Source organism: Oncorhynchus mykiss, chromosome 21 (assembly GCF_013265735.2).
Source record: "Oncorhynchus mykiss isolate Arlee chromosome 21, USDA_OmykA_1.1, whole genome shotgun sequence".
NCBI classification, from domain to species: domain Eukaryota; kingdom Metazoa; phylum Chordata; class Actinopteri; order Salmoniformes; family Salmonidae; genus Oncorhynchus; species Oncorhynchus mykiss.
In genome coordinates, this window is record NC_048585.1 from 30,318,730 (window position 1) to 30,341,363 (window position 22,634).

Genomic DNA, 22,634 nt, shown 5'->3' on the forward strand with positions numbered 1-22,634 from the left:
AAACTTTTCATTATATTTGCTAACACCCTACAGTAAACATTTGGCACCAGTAGAGTAGCTATCTATCTATATAAACCATGCCCATCTGCAAACACGCCTTAGGTAAGAGAATATATCATGTTACCAGTGGAGAATTAAAATGGGCTCCCAAGTGGTGCAGTGGTATAAGACACTGCATCTCAGTGTAAGAGGCAGTACCTGGTTCAAATCCAGGCTGCATCACATCTGGCTGTGATTGGGAGTCCCATAGGGCAGTTCACAATTGGCCTATTATAAATAAGATTTTGTTCTTAACTGACTTGCCTAGTTAAATAAAGGTTAAATTAAAAAAAGCTCACCTTGTCCCCTTAATAATGAATCAACAGGAGGGGCCAGTAACTTTATGATCACATTTTATCAATGTAGAAGCAACAGTCATTTTTCATACTTTGATCAGATTTCCTTCAAATATCCTCCAATTTCTTTATGATTCAGTGCTGGCAGTGAACATATAATCATTAAAGAAGAACATATTACCTGGAATGACATTCACGCTCACGGGTGGCCAAAATAACAAACAAATCACCCCCCCCCCAATAGGCCACACCTCCAGCTCTTCTGATAGGCTGCTGCTGCTACATTTCTCCCACCGCTAAGCAAAGCGCTTGAGGTGTTGAAAGCAATTTAGAAGCTTTCATCCAACTCAAAAACTGATATTGATCTGTCCAATTATTAATTTAATTTCAGACACAAACGTAATAGAATACGGTGAACGAACCAAAGCTTAATTTTGGATCATACCACTCAGAAAAAGGCACTTCAGATGAACAACAGTGCCGTTCCTCTTTTTACAGTGAGTATTAGAGAAAGAAACTAAGGTGCACTTGTCCAACAAAACACAAATGATTTGCATCAGAGCGTGAGTGTTCGGTTCGATGATTTCTTCAAGAATACTTGGTGGAGCATGGCGCTTGGTTCGATTCCCAAGGACCACCCGTACGTAAAATGTATGCCCGCATGACTGTAAGACACTTTGGATAAAAGCGTCTGCTAAACGGTACATTCATATATATTATGACTTTATTGTGACCCGATCTTGGTGATTAAAAGCACCATTCATTCCACTATATTGTGCCAACCTCGCTACCGGTAATTCAGATGTGTGTTTAGGACCACTGAGCTTGTAGGTCAGAGAGCCCAGAGCAGAGCAGGGACAGTAGGGCTCACTACACTGTCATACTGAACAGTGGCGATGGATAGTTCAGGTTTACCTAGGTCAACACACCGTCTCCAATTAGCACTAGCATACATGGAGAGAGTAACCAGTGTCACACTATTGTGCCGACCCGAACCGTACTGGTCCAGGATACTTTATTTTCAGATTGTCCTTTGCCGCACGTTTCATGTGATAAAGGCATAATGGAAGGATCCTTATGTACTGTAGCCTTGATTATTATGTGATCTCTTAAGAATCTCAGTAGGCTGTATTTAACTCTCTCTCTAAAGCCCAGGGACATTTAGACTGTTACAATACTTGTTTCTGTTTCACGCTACTTGCTAGAAAATATTACATGGTGAACCTGGTCCTCTGTAGCAGCTGGATCGTGAGTTCGATTACCAAAAACCACCCACATGTAAAAACTGTGTGCATGACTGTAGGTCACTTTGGATAAAAGCATCTGCTCAATGGTTTGATTGTTATGTATATTATGAACAATATTTGAACGGTTTGAACGGTCGAGTTACAATACTACACCACACCAGTTCCCCTCCCGTATTAAGTGAGGCAGAAACAGTCACGCAAGACATTGCCTTCCCCGGGTTGCTTAACGTACTGTATAGTTGAGACAGAGAAGAAAGCTGCTGATGAAACTCTATCAGTTGTCACACAAGCCTATTCATTCCAGATGAAACCGAACTGGGACATTAACCCTGTTACGTGAGCCGCAGAAAACATAACGTCTCGATGCCTGCTGGTGCCCCCTCTCCTCGCCTCTCTTCTCCTCCTCCTCCATCCCAGCATCTTCCTCTCCTCCACCTCTTAGTCCTTATCGCTGAAAGAAAAGTGAAGATGAATGCAGGGCAGGCTTCGGCAGGGACAATAGCAACCATCTGGTGGAGTGAGTGGGTGAGTGAGTGAGTGAGTGGGTGGGTGGGTGGGTGGGTGATTAATGGGTGCATGCAAGAGTTCAAGGAAGACTTGGACTGGGTCCTAGCTCGATGTTTAGTTGTTTGCCACCAGTCCTTCTTTTGTCCTTGTACTGGGCACCAAGACAGAGACAATGACTAAGGAAGATGAGAGTTTTTCTGTCTTCAGTTTATGCAAACTTGTGCAGCGAACTGTGAAGAATCTGTATTAAGGCGTCAGCATGCTTCAGTTTGGCTGGCAGGTAGCCGAAGTCGGCTAGGCGAACCGAACGAGTGTGCTGGCATACTCCCTTAACAGACATTCGCTTGAAAAACAAGAAAAGAGCGTGAAGAGTACTCTTTGTCCATTTTGAGATACCGTAGATGGTATACACTTCCTCAAAATAGTCCGAAGGCAACTCAAGAAATCTGTCAGTAATTTTACGTTTTTGCTGAGATCTTAGTCGAGCAATTTTACATCTAACTAAGATGTTTGGTGCAGTATTTCTAAATAAGAAAATGTTAATGAAAGCTAGTCGACTCTCGTTGAATGACATCAAAAATTTACTGAAGAATGCCTACTGTTGACCAATCACCGACGAAGGGGCGTAGACTTTGGCAACCGACTTCAGCTTGCCTCAAGAAAACATTTTGTGTACCCGAACCGAAAAAATACATACCAAAGTCCAAAACAAACCAAAACGTCACAAAATGTCGTGATAATCTATGCACAAACTCTTCCAAACTGTTTCGGCTGGGAAGCATGCGGACGCCTTCACAGTACTACACTGCTGTGTCAGATAATAATGTAGAGATACACTGTAGATCTGGTTGATTTAATACATTATTATCCAGTGCTTAAGAGCGCATAAGGCTTGATGCTGTGGGTACATTGTGCTACTGTTCCTTCTATCCCAGTTTGACATGGCTGATCGTGTGTGTGTGTGTGTGTGTGTGTGTGTGTGTGTTTGTGTGTGTGTGTGTGTGCGCAAATGAAATAAATATAATTCCTTTGAAGCACTCTGCGTTGTGACACCCTTCCTATGAAGGTGTAAATGGCGCGCGTGTGTGTGTGTGTGTGTGTGTGTGTGTGTGTGTGTGTGTGTATGTATTTCCTCATGTGTTGTGTGTGTGTTTTTTTTCTACAAAGAGGGCAGCATATTAACTGAAACAAATTAGATTTGGGCGACTATTAAGGAAGCATGCTGTGAACGTGCAGCCTCTGGAATTAAATGGAATACGTAACACGTTTTTGGGAAAATAATATGCATAGCTTTTCCACAGCTTGACTTAAAGGGCCATTCAGCAGTTGAAACAATAAAAAAGCATTTCCCCGCCACTGTTTGGGTAAAAAGTTGATGGATGGGTCGGGAGAAATGATCTATGGATGTTTACAAACATTGGAGTAAAATAAGTGTTCTGATGGGCTGTCACAGTTAAACTAAGCTCCTGAGGCATTTGTAAGTTATATTCTTCAAGAATCAATGGGAATCAATGGATGTTTCAACTGCTGATTGCCCCTTTAATGGGATTTGGAGCGAAAGGGTGAAAATGCAGCATAAATCTGAAATTACCTCGTTCTCTTTACCTGCTCTACTCAACCAGTTATAAAGCGCTTTCCTCAACTGAGATGAAAGGCAAACGCCAGAGTAGAAAGAACAGCTTAAAAAGCCAATGCTGCCGTTTATTTTCACAGAGCTACTGTAGGTCCCCTTTGAAGTATTTAATTCAAGTCAAATTAGATCATTACATTTTTTTTTATGAAGGTCAACGCCGAATAAATCAGTTCATTGAAAAAGGGAAAGTGATTCAATTGTGTTCACGGGATAATCTCTGCACTCAGAACCAACGATAAGGCTGTGTCTAGATGCTATAATAAAAGACCCGTGTTTGAACTGGCTGATGACCATCAGGGTTTTGACATGTCTAATCCTGTGTGCACACATTGCAGAGCGCTAGCCCACTGTCTTCCTGACATCCCTAGTTCCGATAATAAACAACCAGTAGACCCGTGTTTCCGCCGGCTGATGACCATCAGGGTTATGACATTTCCGACCCCTTTGACCATAACGCGCCACTAGACTAGACTGGTGTTTTTGCGCCGTCCAGATGATCTCTGACCCTGTTTGCCCACACCACAGATGGAGCACCGTCACCGTAAGAAGGAGACTCCGGTGCCGGCCAGCACGCACCACCTCTTCGTCCACATGAAGAGCCTGATGAGCTCCAACCTGGGAGAGGAGCTGGAGGTGTTCTTCCACATCTACGACGGCAGGGAGAACAGGCCACTCAGGTAAACGGTGCAACCTCTGTGACTGCATGTCCTGATACTAACACGGGTATACAACTTAGAATGAAACACTGTATTGGCATGCGTTCTCAGTGATGTCCTACTATCGATATGTTGTTGACTTTGAAGTGTGCGCTCAACGTGTAAATTGTAGTATGTGTGCCTTGCATCTGCTGGCGGCTGCCCCAAATCAAATTCAAAGGGTGGAACACATTTTGTGTTGTGTTTTATTGCATTGCATTATATATTTAAGTGGGTAGGGTAAGTAGGGTCTCATGATGTTGTTTTGAAGGGAACAGGATTGACTGACCTCTGACCTTGTGTTGGGGGTCTTTGCAACTAACAATGGAAATACATTTTGAACCAGTTCTGACGTCTAGCAACCAGTCTATCGGTTGTGTTTTTTCCCTTGACCTCCGTTGAGGCTACCACACTTGTAGCCAATCCTATCGGACTGTAATGCTGCGTCACAGTGAGCTGGTGGCATGGTTGAAGTGGGTAAGACCATGTTCCTTTCATCTGACTGTAAACACAAGTCTGTCTCAAAGCCACGTCACTGGGTTTGTTTGCGGTTGGCCGTTGCTGGTGGTAGTAGTTATGAGGGAGGCACACGGGTGATTACGTGTGAAGGAACACCACACACACGCACTTGGATAGATCCACACACACACACACACACACACACACGCTCATAGTGGCCCGTTGGTGAGAATGTTGTGTGAATTACCGTCACTGTTTCCTATGAAGAGTTGAGTGTGTCGTGAGTCAAAGGGAGGAAATTCCATTTCAACTCGCAAATGAATCTATTCATCAGAAAAAGAAAAGGAAGTGTGAGAATAGAGGCTCAAGCGTCCTCTTTCTGTACAACAGTGTTTGACGTCTGTACCCTGGTGGCTAACATGATAGAAACTAGGCTGATGGTGATGGGATGAATGTTTCGGCATGTGCAACAGAGACGAGAAGCCAAGTGTATCTAGTCAACCATTATTCATACACAGTTATTATTAGGCATCGATAGACTGATGTCCCAGAATTCATTGTAGAGTCTGTTGTCCAGATAACTGTCAATGGATGTTGCACTGTTGTCTCATCCTCCCGGGAGCTTTTCATCCTATAGTTAGTCGCGACACTTCTTCCCCTTGTGAGTGTTGCTGTGACTAATATCACATGAGAGAACACACGTTTTCACCTTCTCTGCACAAGGCTGTGTTGATGGCGTGCTTTGTCTGCCTGAACGTCGAGAGTGTGCACAGGGGAATAAGAGCAGGTTCTGAATAAAATACCTACCTGCACAGAGTGCCAGTGGGACTCACTTTAAAAAGGGGCCTATTTAAGTGTGCTCTCTTGGCTCTCTAACTCACAGCTCTGAAGTCCATGATAATGAAGGCAATTCTCACTTTCCCAGCAAGCAACTTTGTCGCAGAGTGTATAATTAGCTTCGACGGTATTGTCTTAATTTTCGCTCCAAACCAGCTCTCTCTCGCTGTCTTGCTCGCTCTCTCTCTCTCTCTCTCTCGCGCTTTCTTTTAAAAAGCTTGCCACTAAGCACCTGTGCCCGGTAATTGGTCCTTAATTGTAATGCCATGCCGTTTGAAATGCATTAAGAAGTAAGGGTGCTTACCACTACGTATACCATAGCTGTCGCTCAGTTGCTTGATAAATATAAACGTAACCCCCCGCAAAACACAGTCAGAATCGTTTGAAAGACTATATCATTTATGTGATTCTTACCTTGATATAGACTTGATGGAATTGTGCATCTTCTAGCCCAGAGACACGAGAAACACGACGCATCCAACTTATCCCAGCCGACTGTCACGTTATATGAATTTGTTTCTCTCTATGCAAGCAGCACTTTATCTTATCTCGTCTTAACTAATTACTTTCTCCCCCTCTCTCTTTTTCTCTCTCTCTCTGGCTGGGGGCTGTGGGCTGGGGGGGGCTGTTCAGCTGTCTTCAGCTGTCTTCCTCCATTGTTCCTCCATTGTCTGGAAGCTCTGAGTGCCCGCTGAGTTCATCTTCCTGCCACCTATGTTGTCTTGAAGGGGAATCTGGCCGCATCCCAAATGGCACCTGCTACTTTTGACGTAGGGCTCTGGTCAAAAAGTAGTGCACTATAAAGGGAATTAGGGTGCCATTTGGGACGTGAGCGCTGTTGTTGTTTTTTATGGCTGTTTCCAAGGCTTTTTCCCCCTCTACCTGGCTGACAGCCAGTTAATTAGTCCTTATGGTTGTTGTGTTGGTTCGGGGTTTGACTGGAGCCAGATGGGGGTCCGACCTGCTCTTTCTCGAGGAGAAACCATGCCAGCACCACCAGCTCAGCAGAAGCCCTCATTCAGAGTCAGACATGGCATCTGTGTTATATCTAATAACCCTAGCATGGATGCAGGCGCGCACACACACACACACACACACACACACACACACACACACACACACACACACACACACACACACACACACACAACCACTCTGAAGAGTGGATGACACTGACAAGCCATCCAGACACCTCTCTCTCTCTTTCTCTCTCTCTACTGAGCAGTTCTGTCAACATTCACTCAAGCCCCTCTCTCTCTGCTGTCATAGAAACGAATGGGTTCCCTCTTCTCTTCCACGCTCTGGTCAGTTTTAACAAGACTAGGGATGGATGGATGAGTGGAAATAGGGCACTAGCTGCTGTCTACACAATCATCTATTGTTAGAGCAGCCAGTAAAACAACAGCAGTCTAATGAGAACTGTCACAGATGGTGTAGTGGGGACACATTCACTGATAGCTTGGATGTTGATTGGTATGCTTGTGATTGGTTACATTTCTTTCCAATGTGTCTGGGTCAGTGGCAGTTATAGATTGAATGGCTCCATGGGAACCCCCCCCCCGCCAACACAAAAAAGGCACCATTCTGCACTAACAGTCATTCTTATTCCGACATTGGAACAACACAAATTAATAATCCTAACTGTAACGGTTTTCGTCGTCGGATGAGGAAGAGTAGTCGGACCAAAGCGCAGCGTGGTAAGGGTTCATGTTTGTTTATTGAACTGAACACTAATACAAAATAACAAGAGAATAAATTAAACCGAAACAGTCCTGTAAGGTGCAAACACTAAACAGAAAATAACTACCCACAAAAACCCTGTGGGAAAAAGCCACCTAAGTATGGTTCCCAGTCAGAGACAACGATAGACAGCTGTCCCTGATTGAGAACCATACCCGGCCAAAACAAAGAAATACAAAAACATAGAAAAAGGAACATAGAATGCCCACCCAAATCATACCCTGACCAAACCAAAATAGAGACATAAAAAGCCAGGGCGTCAGGGCGTGACACTAACCTTTAAAACTATATAAATATAAAAATATATACAAAAGTAAGACTCATAAATATCAAAAAGAAGTAACAAAGACAAATAGAAACAAATATGTGTTGATTTGGCACTCGAACATCAATACATTACCCGTCCCCCAACACTGTCAACCAAGAGTCAATACTACATTACCCGTCCCCCAACACTGTCAACCAAGAGTCAATACTACATTACCCGTCCCCCAACACTGTCAACCAAGAGTCAATACTACATTACCCGTCCCCCAACACTGTCAACCAAGAGTCAATACTACATTACCCATCCCCCAACACTGTCAACCAAGAGTCAATACTACATTACCCGTCCCCCAACACTGTCAACCAAGAGTCAATACTACATTACCCGTCCCCCAACACTGTCAACCAAGAGTCAATACTACATTACCCGTCCCCCAACACTGTCAACCAAGAGTCAATACTACATTACCCGTCCCCCAACACTGTCAACCAAGAGTCAAGACTACATTACCCATCCCCCAACACTGTCAACCAAGAGTCAATACTACATTACCCGTCCCCCAACACTGTCAACCAAGAGTCAATAATACATTACCCATCCCCCAACACTGTCAACCAAGAGTCAATACTACATTACCCATCCCCCAACACTGTCAACCAAGAGTCAAGACTACATTACCCATCCCCCAACACTGTCAACCAAGAGTAAATACTACATTACCCGTCCCCCAACACTGTCAACCAAGAGTCAATACTACATTACCCATCCCCCAATACTGTCAACCAAGAGTCAATACTACATTACCCGTCCCCAACACTGTCAACCAAGAGTCAATAATACATTACCCATCCCCCAACACTGTCAACCAAGAGTCAATACTACATTACCCGTCCCCCAACACTGTCAACCAAGAGTCAATACTACATTACCCATCCCCCAACACTGTCAACCAAGAGTCAATACTACATTACCCGTCCCCCAACACTGTCAACCAAGAGTCAATACTACATTACCCGTCCCCCAACACTGTCAACCAAGAGTCAATACTACATTACCCATCCCCCAACACTGTCAACCAAGAGTCAATACTACATTACCCATCCCCCAACACTGTCAACCAAGAGTCAATAATACATTACCCATCCCCCAACACTGTCAACCAAGAGTCAAGACTAAACCAATTCACCTTGGTGGTGTGCAGACTGGTTGTATGTTCTTAATGATTTGGCACAAACTGTGAGTTTATTTGGTAGCATTTCGTAGTGTGACTGATTTTGCTAATTGCATTAGTACTGTACAAAGTTAGAGGTGCGCTATTTGATAGATTCCCCCGCTCCCCCTACCTCAGGCTTCCAGTGGGGAGACCTGAAGGCAACCTCGCCCCCCTCTCCATCTCGTACTTCTGAGTGGGAGACCTTCCCAGGCAGTAGCCTTCCTAGCTCACAAACTAGAATCAGGGCTCCCACTCCGACAAGGCTAGTTGACCCACAGTCCCACACGATGACATGATATAATTTACGTGACGTGCAAATGAGCGACAGAAAACCGATCGCGCAAATGTCACCATTCCCAAATCATTTGCACGGGCAACCCGTGCCGCCCCCGGCTAGATGCCGCCATGAACGGCAGCCCATGTCGCCTATACCTAAATCCTCTTCTGGTCTGGGTCCTCTATGAGACACTCTCCCGCAGTGCTTCACTCTGTGAGTGTGAGTGTGTGGGCCATATTGTGTGGCTATCCGGTAGTCCCTCAAACTGATTCAGACAGTCCATTGTGGAGGGATATCCCGTCTCCTCTTCCCCTGGAGACTCTGTATAGCATGGTTCATTTACCTAGCCTTCAACACACACCAGCCAGGTCATTCTGGCCCACACTCATGTCTGGATCTCTTTCCTAATGCAATCATCGATTCCAGGGGAGGAACAAATAAATGCTCCGAGCACTGCAGAGGGACTATGTGATGAGCGGGAGAGAGAGCGGGAGAGAGGGAGGGAGAGAAGCCATTCATTATATTTAAATGAATCTGCTGATAGGCAGTGATATGGTCCCACTAGGGACCTGCTAGTGGCCTGAAGCAACCTGATCAGCAGCCTTGCAGCTGTGTGTGTGTCGTGGGGCTCAGGGATCTGTATGCACTGGAGCGGCTGGTAATTGGAGGATGAGGTTTCAAAAATGTAGTGTTAATTAGAGATTGGAGCGGGTGGGTGTGAGTGCGTGCGTGTGTGACTCCCATGCTTAATGCATAGGAATCTGTCAATCTCCTGGTTGGCTTGCTGAATTAACAGGCTAGCTAGCTAACGGCCCGTGTAAGGCTATAGCTGTAGCAGCGAGGTTGGAGTTGGCTTGCTGTCCCAGCATTACAAGGCTCTCTCTCTGCTTATCTGAGGGCTGTGAAAGTCACCTAACAGGATTAGCTGGCCGTTGGCAGCGGGATGGGACAAGTATGGCAGGGGATGGTGTGTGTGTGTGTGTGTGTCCTCTGTCTGACAGTCACTCTCCTCCCTATCCTTTCAGCATGGGAGCATCTGAGGCCAGTTCTGTTATGCTGCAGTTAGTTAAATGCACATTTTGTAGATGTTTTTGAAATTTGTATTTACACAATATGTATAGTAAGTATGCTATGTACACTACTGTTCAAAAGTTTGGGGTCACTTAAAAATGTCCTTGTTTTTGAAAGAAAAGCTTTTTTTTTGTCCATTTAAAATAACATCACATTGATCAGAAATACAGTGTAGACATTATTAATGTTGTAAATGACTATTGTAGCTGGAAACGGCAGATTTTTTATGGAATATCTACATAGGCGTACAGAGGCCCAAAATAGCAACCATCACTCCTGTGTTCCAATGGCACATTGTGTTAGCTAATCCAAGTTTATCATTTTAAAAGGCTAATTGATCATTAGAAAACCCTAATATAATTACGTTAGCACAGCTGAAAACTGTTTTTCTGATTAAATTAGCAATAAAACTGTCCTTCTATAGACTAGTTGAGTATCTGGAGCATCAGCATTTGTGGGTTCGATTACAGGCTCAAAATGGCCAGAAACAAATAACTTTCTTCTGAAACTCGTCAGTCTATTTTTCTTCTGAGAAATGAAGGCTATTCCTGTGTTGCCGGATATGTTGCGTACATGTTGCGTACAATCTCGTCATGGTGCTATGGCATTAATTCTTCTTCTTCTAGCGTTATTTGCCACAGGGCTCTCTCTCTGTGAATACGGAGGAGCTTACCTCTGGGTTACCTCTTGTTGTACTCTTGTAGACTAATACACTACATCTGCTTGTACTCTAGTACACTACATCTGCTTGTACTGTAGTACACTACTAGGACACTACATCTGCTTGTACTGTAGTACACTACTCTCGTGTGGGAGACCTGATCTAGTAGCTTGCTCGTTGTTTAGCCAACTCCCCTCCTCTGTCATATTTACTGTCATCACCAACATATATTTTATTTATGGCGTGACAATGAATAACCTCTCTTCCCCTCTTCTTTCCTATTTTCTCCTCTTTTATGCTCTTCCAGTGAGAGGTTCTTTGTCAGACTGAATAAGAACGGAGTGCCCAAGTCGCCGGAGAAGACAGAGAGACAGTGCACCCTCTTTGTGGTGAGTACTGAACTCCACTGTGTCTTCTATGCACCCTGGGGGGTATAGAAGTCATAGTCGTTCTGCACATGACACTTTGTCTGTTATTGTATTGAGGATACTACCATCACCCTTTGATTAAAAATGTATGTGTTTTTCTCTCTTCAGGATTTGGGGAGCAGCGATCTCAGAAAAGACGTCTACATTGTTGTTCACATTATGAGAATTGGTAAGTTCCCAGTGTCCCCCCCCCCCCCTTAATTAGTCAAACACTACATTTATATTGCATTTTTTTTTTTAAATGAACACAGCTCTAACACAGTAATAACATAGTATTATAGTATTGCAGTAATTATAGTTAAGTGGTAACACTCTCTAATATAGTAACTACAGAGCACTGATGTACAGACTGTGTTGTCGTTGTGTTGGTTGCAGGGCGGATGGGCGCTGGGGAGAAGAAGAACCTGTGTAGTATCCAGTACAGACGGCCCTTTGGCTGTGCTGTGGTCAGTATCGCAGACCTTCTCACGGCAGACTCTAAAGACGACCACCTACTGAAGGTTTACGCGTGAGTCACCTTCCATCATATCGAAAGTGCATTTGTACACAGAAGCCACAACTCACAATACACTTCAGTACCCTCTCACAGACAATTAAATAATGTAGCAGATACATCGTTCAGCTTTCACAGTGGACGGATTGTGGGGCAACAGTGTTGACCAGCTCACACACACACACACACACACACACACACACACACACACACACACACACACACACACACACACACACAGACAGACAGAGACACACAGACAAACACACAGACACACACACAGACACAGACACACACACACACACGGGTACTATTACAGCACTCTAGATACATACCCAAGGGATGATTGAAAAAGCCGTTATGGACACAGTAATGGTTTGACCTACATAGGGGCTGAAATGGGTGGACAATAGGCCTATAGTACTTAGCCCAGAGTTTTGACGCTTCTCTACCTCTGTGTTTCATTGGATTTATATTATAAAGTTGAGTAATGTTATTGGGCTAGTGTTTTCTCGTTGACCCAAATCATGCATGACACACAGCGGTTTGCCTTCGTGTTCCAGATGTACCACGGAAAGCGAGTGGTATCAAATCCACGAGAACATCATCAGAAAGGTCAACTCCAGATACAACCTATCAGGTTCCAACACGGGTAAGGAACAACCTCCCTTTTGTATTTCTCACCTCACAACTAGCGGAAATATTATACCTCGAAAATTCTGCCGAACTGAAAATACACGAGATGCGATGGATGGGAGTTTAATGGGAAGCCGATTAGCTCTCTGCTGTACAGTTCCACTGTAGCTGGGTTTGTACCACGCTGCTCGGCACAGCTCAATATGCATTGAACTGATATAAATAGCAATCCCCTCCATATGAAACTGACTGTCTGCCGTTCTCCCTAGCAACAGGTTGATAGATAGGAGGAGAACATTAGGTTTAGGCAGTGAGAGGAAATTGCAAATCGGATGGAAAGAAAGTGGATGGAAGACAGTTGAAGACATGTATGAATCTCTTCTCAAATAGGCCTAAATGATATATTGTGTGTGTGTATACTTGTCTGTGCGTGCATGCGTACGTGCGTGTGTGCGTCGTCAATGGTTCATTTCAATAGCTAGCTCGCCTTATTCTTATATAGCTTGTTTACAACAATAAGATTAGTAGCTAACTGGCCTCTATTCACTCCACAAAACACTGGGAAGGTTTGTAGGATTTGGATCTCCATCAACAGAGTCTATCTCACAGACAGATCTGCAAGTCTGCTCCTATTTCAGCCTCAGCGCCTCAAAAGACCAGCGGTAATTGCATGAGGTGCAGTCACAACTCGGGGATTTTAATAAGCTGGTAGTGGAGGGAGCAGCAGCAACACAGTAATTACGATGACTGACATCCGCTGCGAATTTACATGACGTTTTCACAGGGAGAGTTAATAACAATAATGAATAATAATGGTTGTCTGTTCTGAAATGTTTTAAACGTGTATTCTTCCATATATAGACACATCCTGTGTGTTTTAATCAAATCAACTATATGCATTGAGCTTGTCTGATGCTTTAAGCGAACTGTTTGATTAAATAATTAAAGACACACAAATGACTAGAGGGAGTCCGACCGCAATTGATTTGAGTGTGCAGTGCCTGGCTCAGACTTGCTGCATGGGGTAAAAAAAAAATTGACTGCGAGTGACTGTGTGACTCGCACCCATTGTCTCTCTCTCCTCCCTGCTGCAGCGACCACCACAGAACATCTACAGTGTGTATCGCGCTGTCCGTGTTGCTGAATCGGCAACATAATTACAGCCATTTGTGACTGAAAAGTATTGTTTTACCGAAAAAACATTCCCGATTCCCTCAGCCCTTGATCTCTTTAGTGAAACGTATGCATCGCATGCACGTGACCAATAGGGTCTGACCTATAGCATATCATAATCACATCAATAACTTGGTTAGTACAAACTCTGAACACTGTAACACATGGCAAATCAAATCGAATCAAATTTTATTGGTCACATACACATGGTTAGCAGATGTTAATGCGAGTGTAGCGAAATGCTTGTGCTTCTAGTTTCGACCGTGCAGTAATATCTAACCTCCCTAGGGTACATCTGGCCAACATCCAGTGAGATTGCAGAGCGCCATATTCAAATACAGAAATGCTCATTACAAAAAATCTGAAAACAAAACATATTTTACATAGGTTTAAATATTAACTTCTTGTTAAACCAACCACAGTGTCATATTTATAAAATGCTTTTTTATTATATATTTTTTTTAAACTAAAATGCTTGATTTAATTTCAAATCACGAATGACTGGTATGCTGTGTGATAACATGAACGAGTAAAGGATTGATTGATACAGTAGCCTATATAAGTATTGAAATACAGGCCTAAGTAAGTTATGGTATTAAGACTAAACAGAATGAGGGCCTACAGCTCAATGGAAGTTATACCAGGCTGCTATAGTAAGCCTACTAATGATAATGACATTACTTATTATAATGATGATGTTAATAGTAATATTAACAAGAAGAAGGAGAACAAGGGAAAAAGGAGGGTTGTTATCATTAGAAATATAATTTCTCGGACAATTTGGAACAGTGTAAACAACACTAAAGAAATTATAAATAATACCAGAGAGGCTGTTCTAACGGAAAAAAAGTGTAAAGCTTTTATTACAGCATAGCAAAGATTAAAAACAGCCGTGAAATTGTTTATCCGACATGTGGTTGCTAGACTATTAAACAAACACTCAAACAGGCAACAGAAGCAGGATCTGCCTCTCACTGTCAACTGCGTTTATTTTCAGCAAACTTTTGTGTAAGTATTTGTATGAACATAACAAGATTCTACAACTGAGACATAAACTGAACAAGTTCCACAGACATGTGACTAACAGAAATTGAATGATGTGTCCCTGAACAAAGAGGGGGGGGGGGGGGGGGGGGGGTCAAAATCAAAAGTAACAGTCAGTATCTGGTGTGGCCACCAGTTGCATTAAGTACTGCAGTGTATCTCCTCCTCATGGACTGCACCAGATTTGCCAGTTCTTGCTGTGAGATGTTACTCTTCTACCAAGGCACCTGCAAGTTCCCGGACATTTCAGGTGGCGAATGGCCCTAGCCCTCACCCTCCGATCCAACAGACGTGCTCAATGGGACTGAGATCCGGGCTCTTCACTGGCCATGGCAGAACACTGACATTCCTGTCTTGCAGGAAATCACACACAGAACGAGCAGTATGGCTGGTGGCATTGTCATGCTGGAGGGTCATGTCAGGATGAGCCTGCAGGAAGGGTACCACATGAGGGAGGAGGATGTCTTCCCTGTTACGCACAGCATTGAGATTGCCTGCAGTGACAACAAGCTCAGTCCGATGATGCTGTGACACACCACCCCAGACCGATCGACCCTCCACCTCCAAGTCAATCCCGCTCCAGAGTACAGGCCTCGGTGTAATGCTAATTCCTTCAACGATAAAAGCGAATCCGACCATCACCCCTGGTGAGACAAAACCGTGACTCGTCAGAGAAGATAACTTTTTGCCAGTCACGTCTGGTTCAGCGACGGTGGGTTTGTGCCGATAGGCGATGTTGTTGCCGGTGATGTCTGGTGAGGACCTGCCTTCCAACAGGCCTATAAGCCCTCAGTCCAGCCTCTCTCAGCCTATTGCGGACAGTCTGAGCACTGATGGAGGGATTGTGCGTTCCTGGTGTAACTCGGGCAGTTGTTGTTGCCATCCTGTACCTGTCTCGCAGGTGTGATGTTCCGATGTACCGATCCTGTGCAGGTGTTGTTACACGTGGTCTGCCACTGCGAGGACGATCAGCTGTCCGCCCTGTCTCCCTGTAGCGCTGTCTTAGGCGTCTCACAGTACGGACATTGCAATTTATTGCCCTGGCCACATCTGCAGTCCTCATGCCTCCTTGCAGCATGTCTAAGGCACGTTCACGCAGATAAGCAGGGACCCTGGGCATCTTTCTTTTGTTTTTTTTCAATAGAAAAAAGTCAATAGAAAGACCTCTTTAGTGTCCTATGTTTTCATAACTGTGACCTTAATTGCCTACCGCCTGTAAGCTGTTAGTGTCTTAATGACCATTCCACAGGTGCATTAATTGTTTATGGTTCATTGAACAAGCATGGGAAACAGTGTTTAAACCCTTTCCATTGAAGATCTGTGAGGTTATTTGGATTTTTACGAATTATCTTTGAAAGACAGGGTCCTGAAAAAGGAATGTTTCTTTGTTTGCTGAGTTTATATGGATGATTTATTAAGCAAGGCACATTTAACAGTTAGGCAATTGATTATAGACCTAATTAAGTTGGTGTTTCCTCTCTCCTCACTTTTCTTAGACAATTTAAGCAAGGGCTGTTTTCTCGTCTCCTAACTCCGCTGCTGCCTCTGCCGCATTGTTCTCAACACCAATATGCTGGTTAACTTTGCTGTTATGCTTTGCTATTATGCACATAGAAACGGAAATGCGCCAATTCAACAGCGCACTGATGTGTTTCAGAACCTCGGACAGCGACCACTACCCAACGCGGGAGAAAGCACTTTTATTATAAAATAATATCATCTTTATTTGTGTTGCACCATTGTTCTTACATAATATAACCATATACAATTTCAGTACCATATCTTAGACTGATGGACTGTGCCATCCCAACGGCCTCCACAGTGGATTAGTCCACTCGGACAGGTGTCTTGTGCACCATGATATATATATATATTTTTCTACAGCTCGAGTAAAGACATTTTGGTCGACCAACAGCCTATCAACCAAACAATCGGCTAAATGGGGTCAGCCCTAATAGCCCGGCGCCAGTTAAAATCCCAAATGAAAGATTGGCTTTGGAATAAATTAAGATGTTATTTTCTCAGTTGAATTGAAAAGCGAGAAATTGGAATTAATTCCCAGACAAAAGTGAACTGGGGAATGATGCTAAGTAGGAGAACAATATCCTTACAGAGATACACTTTAATCAACCATTTACTGCACTCTCTCTCTGACTCAATGGAGTTAAATGAATAAGTTCTATAAGATGATGTTCTAATCCTTATATCATATGCATATTGCAGAAGTATCTAGTAGTCTGTTATGTTGTTGTTGATACCAGATAAGACATGCATATTTGATGTTAACTACGAGGATGGGGATTCAGAATGCTTTTAAGATGTGTTGATTTTTCAGGAGGTTGCAGAAGAGTTTAGGCGGTTTAGACATCGAGGTTATTTGTGGCAGTTTCCATGCAGGATGATATGGTCCAATAACACTTCAGTGTTCCGCTCTGCTGTATTTAGAAGAATCGGTAACCATGCAGTTGATAGAGGTGTGTAGCAACGTATGATACTGTATGCTTCAATACATCACCGAAGGGGAAAGGGGGACACCTAGTCAGGCTGCCATAATCAACGTCCACGTCATTGACGCCCGGGGGGGGGGGGGGGGGGGTGTTGTTGTTGGGGGCTGGGTAGAACGGCAGATTTTCCCACCTAACAGGCTCAGGAGTCGACCCAGCAACCTTTTGGTTACTGGCCCAACGCTCTTAACCGCCGGGCTACCTGCCACCCCGACACTTATCATGGTGTTTCTACACTGAGTGCTTCTCTTTCCATGACATGGACTTGAAACCAGGCGAAAGCTACGATCCCTTATTCATGTCACTTGTTAAATCCACTTCAATCAGTGTAGATGAAGGGGAGGAGACGGGTTAACACTAGAACCGCTGGGCCTCGAGGGACCCAGTTCAACCTAAAGAGCGGTCATTCTGACTGCAACATTCTAACAGTGTAATTCATATATTTCATATATGCCATCGCAAAAATAATCATTTGGTTGTGTTTATGAAGGCCTTGGGTGACATTAGAATATGATTAGTATTTTATTTCAACTAACACGATAGTACTTTCATTAGTTTTTGTAACTGTAGGCTATATGTAAAAAAATATATACTCTATATAAGAATAAAAATGGCTAAAATTCAAGTGTTCAATCGATTTTATTCGAGGAGTGCCATTGTTACAACGATGAAACAGAAAGCATATCAAATCAAATCAAATCAAATGTATTTATATAGCCCTTCGTACATCAGCTGATATCTCAAAGTGCTGTACAGAAACCCAGCCTAAAACCCCAAACAGCAAGCAATGCAGGTGTAGAAGCACAATACATATGTATTGGAACATGGTAGTAGCCTTTTTATTATATGGACAAAATAAAAACAACCCAACCACCAAGACACATGGTCAACAGACACGCAGTCAAATGATGAAAACGCAGCCTAAGCATCATTATCAGCGCCAAGTGGCCTTGATAAAGAGTGAAACTCGGCAAAAAAAAGCTACAAAGGCCTCATAATGAATATGAGTGTAGATATGACAGCAGTCAAAAATAATCAATTATTGTCAGCTCGTGTTTGTGTGCGTCTTCACGCAATGGCAGTCGTTGGATTTAGTTTGTCGTCCCTTGTCCTAACAGTTGACACAATTTAAAAAAAAAACTTTCAATAGCTTGACACACTTTGACATACCTTCGTTTGGTTGTAGTCTCCAATTGTCTCTTTGTGTCTTGTCATTCTTCCACACTGTTGCACCACAACAGTTGTGCAGCTGCCTTATTTTGGGCAGAGGGAGGGAGCTCCTGACTCACTTTGTTCATGGTGCCGGCCAGACTTGTTTTCTTTGCAAGCAACTTGTTCGCCAATTAAAGTGAAGTGAAGCAATTGTCCGTGGGGACATTTTTTTTTGCCTGCTGCCCAAAATGGATATTTTCCCAGATATTGAAAGCCATTCAGCATGTACAATTACGCTCACTGTGTAGCCTATTCCAAGTAGACCAGAGGAGACTGATAAGACAGCTTTGATTGGGTGAACTTGGTACCGTTGGGTGAAATGGTAACATACCATTTTAAGATTAGGCCTATAATTAGAATGGATCCATACAATAGAATGGCCCGCCCTGTTCTTCATTCACAATCTGTGTTTACGTCGCGATGCATCGTTCTCGTCCTCTTGCTCATCAACTCACCCATTCTCCCCATTTCTCCCCACACGCACATGGCATCACATCACATGATTGAAGTAAAGTTGATGTGGTGGAATAATTTTGAAATGCACATTTTTTTCTGACCCCGGCCTCTTAAGTTGTGTTAATCAGAAGATCCAGGCGGCTTTCCATCGAATACCTTCCAGATTGTGTCATCGATCATACTCAGTGCCGGATCAAGCTTCCCCTTTCCTGTTTCACAGCCGCTGAAAAAAGTTCAAACAGCATCACAGTAAAGCTGTGTGCGTTTCGTCTGAATGATGATGAATGCAATATGGATTGATACAGCAGTTGCTGATGAATGATGTCAAACCAGTGCTGTTTGGCTCATTGAGGAGCGAGGGCACATTCATTAATTATGATTCGGCATAAAACTTTGACAGAGCCACAGTGTACGGAGTAGTTCCACGGAAACCCTGCATGTGAAAACCTTTTTTAGTAATAGCATGTTATGCATAAAAAGCAGATGAGTCATTCCCGAAGAGGCAGAAACGCTGACTTCTACAGAACAAACCCCATTACATTTCACTTGGATTTACTTGACTGAGAACACTCGTTTTCCCCCTGCTAATTCTGTGTATTTAAAGCCATCCCACCATTCCTACTGTACAGGTATGTATCCGCTTCATTTCAATATCAACTCCAAACCCCTTACACGTTCTGCTGTATTGCAGCAGGCTACCATACGACTGCACTAAAAGACAATCGGTTGAGCCTCTCTGCCATGTAGCCAGGTGACTGCACGCCTCCACTCTCTTCTCCACAGGTCCTGCCCTTATAAAGCATTGATGCAGGAGACGGTGGAATAACTTGCATAATTAAAGGCCTTAAATTCATTAGTCTGGTTGTCAGGGGAACAATTAAAATGAGCGCTGGTGTGCAGTGCTGTGCTGCGCAGCGGGGCCTGCTGTGTAGAGCTTCCAAACTGCCGACCAAAACCAGCCATGGAGGAATATTAGCTAGCTGCTGGCCAATTTACAGGGAGTGACGAATGAAGAAAATAGGAGAAAATCTGAAGCAGAGGAACGAGCTAAATGATATTGGTTTGAGTAATCATAGAGAGAGGACGAGAGGGAGCGAGAAGAGAGAGAAAGAATAAGCAGGAATAGAGAGATGGAGAGAGACAGAGAGAGAGAGAGAGAGACAGGGTGCGGAGTCAGCAAAAGTGACAGAGAATAAGGCTCCGCAATGGGCAGAAGCAACACAAGGCTGTGTGTTGTTGTTGTTGTTGAACAGCGGAAATGCTCCATCCTGTTGCTCCCTGTGCTCCGTGTGTTAAGTTGGTGAAAAGCCAGTGAGGAGGACAGAGGGGAGAGAGTGTCAAAGTGGTGGCAGGCAGGCTGGCAGCCCTGAATACTCTTGTGTGTTACTGTGTAGAATAGCAATGAAGCAGGGGTTTGCCTAATTGTGGCCCTGGAGTGGCTGTGAGGCTGTGCTGTGCCATGGGCTTCATCCACATGAAAGGGAGGGCAAGGCAGACATGCCCCAAGCACTGTGGAATCTCCCCCCAAACTTAATGGGTTTCTCGTCTTAGATTATTGATCAAGCCTTGACTGTGCCATGTTAAAACATAACGTTACTGTGGAAGGATTTCAGTGTTGTTACAAGACTGCTGCCTCTGTATTCCTGTGGTTTGAGCTGTGACAGGCGAATCTGTTCGAGGAATGTGTGTGTGTGTGTATGGATATTGTAGTTTGGGGGAATTAAACCCTCGCCATCTTGGGCCACAAAGTGCCTTAGCTTCTCCTTTTAGCAGGCCGGCGAAATATGTACCAGTTTCTAAATTCAATAATTTATTGACCTGAAACATTTCAGAATGACAGGATCAGTGGTCTGGTTGACCAAAAGCCTTTTCCACTTCCTTGAAAACCGGAGCAATATCTAGCATGGCATCAAGGAAATATGGAACGATATGAAAATGAAAAAATACTGAAAATAGAAGCAGGGGTTTTATTCCAAGGCCACAGTCTGCGATTGTACATCTATTGGTTGTTTTCCAATATATTAGATGGAGATGATGCCGATGCTTTTTCTTTATTATTTATTCTTAAAGCATACCGTAGTCTGACTCATGGTGTGTGTGTGTGTGTGTGTGTGTGTGTGTGTGTGTGTGTGTGTGTGTGTGTGTGTGTGTGTGTGTGTGTGTGTGTGTGTGTGTGTGTGTGTGTGTGTGTGTGTGTGTTTGTGTGTGTGTGTGCACGTGAGTCACATCTTACTACATGTCAAGTATTCAGGATGCGTCACTTTAATTCTAAACATTTGTGTGGGCTTCTTCTGTTCCCAGGCCTGGCTGTATCTCTCCAGTTGCTGCACGGGGACATTGAACAGCTGAGGAGAGAGTACATGGTGTTGTTCACCAGAGGAGTGTCCATCACCAAGAAACTGGGCTTCTCTGACATCATCATGCCAGGTAAGAAACCACCCACGCAGCTAACCTCTTCTTTGGTCAAAACATAACCACGTCTGTACTGCACTGCTTTTGCAGGTAAATCTACACGCGTGGCCAATGTACACCGCCGGCTTCACGGAAATGGTTCGCTACCACAGACGGCGAGTCACGTGGCCTGCTATAGTAGGCAGACAGGCATCGAGGCATTCAGTTACTGATCGATTGAACGTTAGAACGGGCAAAACAAGTGACCTAAGCCGCTTTGAGCGTTGTACGGTTGTCGGTGCCAGGCGCTTTTCACGTACAACGGTGTCTAAGGTTTACAGAGAATGGTGCGACAAACAAAAAACAGTCAGCGGCAGTCCTGTGGGCATAAACAGCTTGTTGATGAGGGAGGTCGAAGGAGAATTGTAAGAATTGTGCAAGCTAACAGGAGGGCCACAAACCGACAAATAACTTCACCGTACAACAGTGGTGTGCAGAACGGCATCTCTGAACTTTTCCTGGAAAAAGGTTAGGTCCGTTGATAACAATTGAGCAACAATTGAATGCCATGCCTAATAAACTGTCTGGTGAGTGTGTATTGGCATGAATGACTGTACACAGTACACTTGCAAAACAGACAAAGCCATTGTTTGAAAGAAGAAAAAAAGTAATGTGAACGTCCATTCACATAAAAATAAACCGATTGATGTGTGTCCCCTAGTGTTTTGGCTTCTACAGCAGCTCAAGATTTATATTCACGATCTTTGTCAGAGTCTGCTCCCACTTTCACTGTGCCCCTGGGCTAGGGATTTTAGTGTGTGTACGCTCCTGTAGGCAAAGGATTATAGTCAAGTTGCGCTGCTCTCTCTCCAGGCTGTGTGTGTGTGTGTGTGTTTGAGAGAGAGTTGATCTCTCTGGGTTGAGTTGAACCCTGGAAGCCATTAGATAGAGATGTGGAGAGCTATTTGTGTGCGCGCGCGCGCACACACACACACACACACACACACACACGGGCTGGAAGAAGACGACTTCCTCTCATTTCCTTTCTGTGGCTAACTATTCTCTGGAGTGGATACGGACCTGTCTTCTCTCGTGCAGATGTTGCCTTGCTGCATTGTGCTACCTCTCCAAAAACCCTATTTATAAAACGTGTACCACTACTTCTCGGCTATCTCCTTCCCATGACTGCCCTTCAAAGGCTGCCTTTGAGCGTATACATGTGTCATTTCCTGTAATTATTCTCTAGGCTGTGAAGTTAGACAGACCTCCTCAGGAGTCTGTTTTCATACGAGGCAGCTACTAGCTACTCTTGAATGTCTGTGTGTGTGTGTGTACACTTGTCTCAGTACAGGTT

The 22,634-nt window shown here is 44.0% G+C and overlaps 1 protein-coding gene across 5 annotated transcripts in view; it reads left to right on the forward strand.

Annotated features, from left to right (window-relative positions):
* The window catches only part of LOC110500216 (dedicator of cytokinesis protein 4), a 146,183-nt gene that overhangs the window by 54,631 nt on the left and 68,918 nt on the right, over positions 1 to 22,634 (forward strand). For all 5 annotated transcript variants that reach the window (XM_036957600.1, XM_036957603.1, XM_036957602.1 and 2 more), the window contains exons 8-13: positions 4,248 to 4,399; positions 11,251 to 11,332; positions 11,480 to 11,540; positions 11,747 to 11,879; positions 12,428 to 12,516; positions 21,191 to 21,316. In XM_036957600.1, the coding sequence (XP_036813495.1) occupies positions 4,248 to 4,399; positions 11,251 to 11,332; positions 11,480 to 11,540; positions 11,747 to 11,879; positions 12,428 to 12,516; positions 21,191 to 21,316 (643 nt within the window). The remainder of the gene's footprint in view (positions 1 to 4,247; positions 4,400 to 11,250; positions 11,333 to 11,479; positions 11,541 to 11,746; positions 11,880 to 12,427; positions 12,517 to 21,190; positions 21,317 to 22,634) is intronic.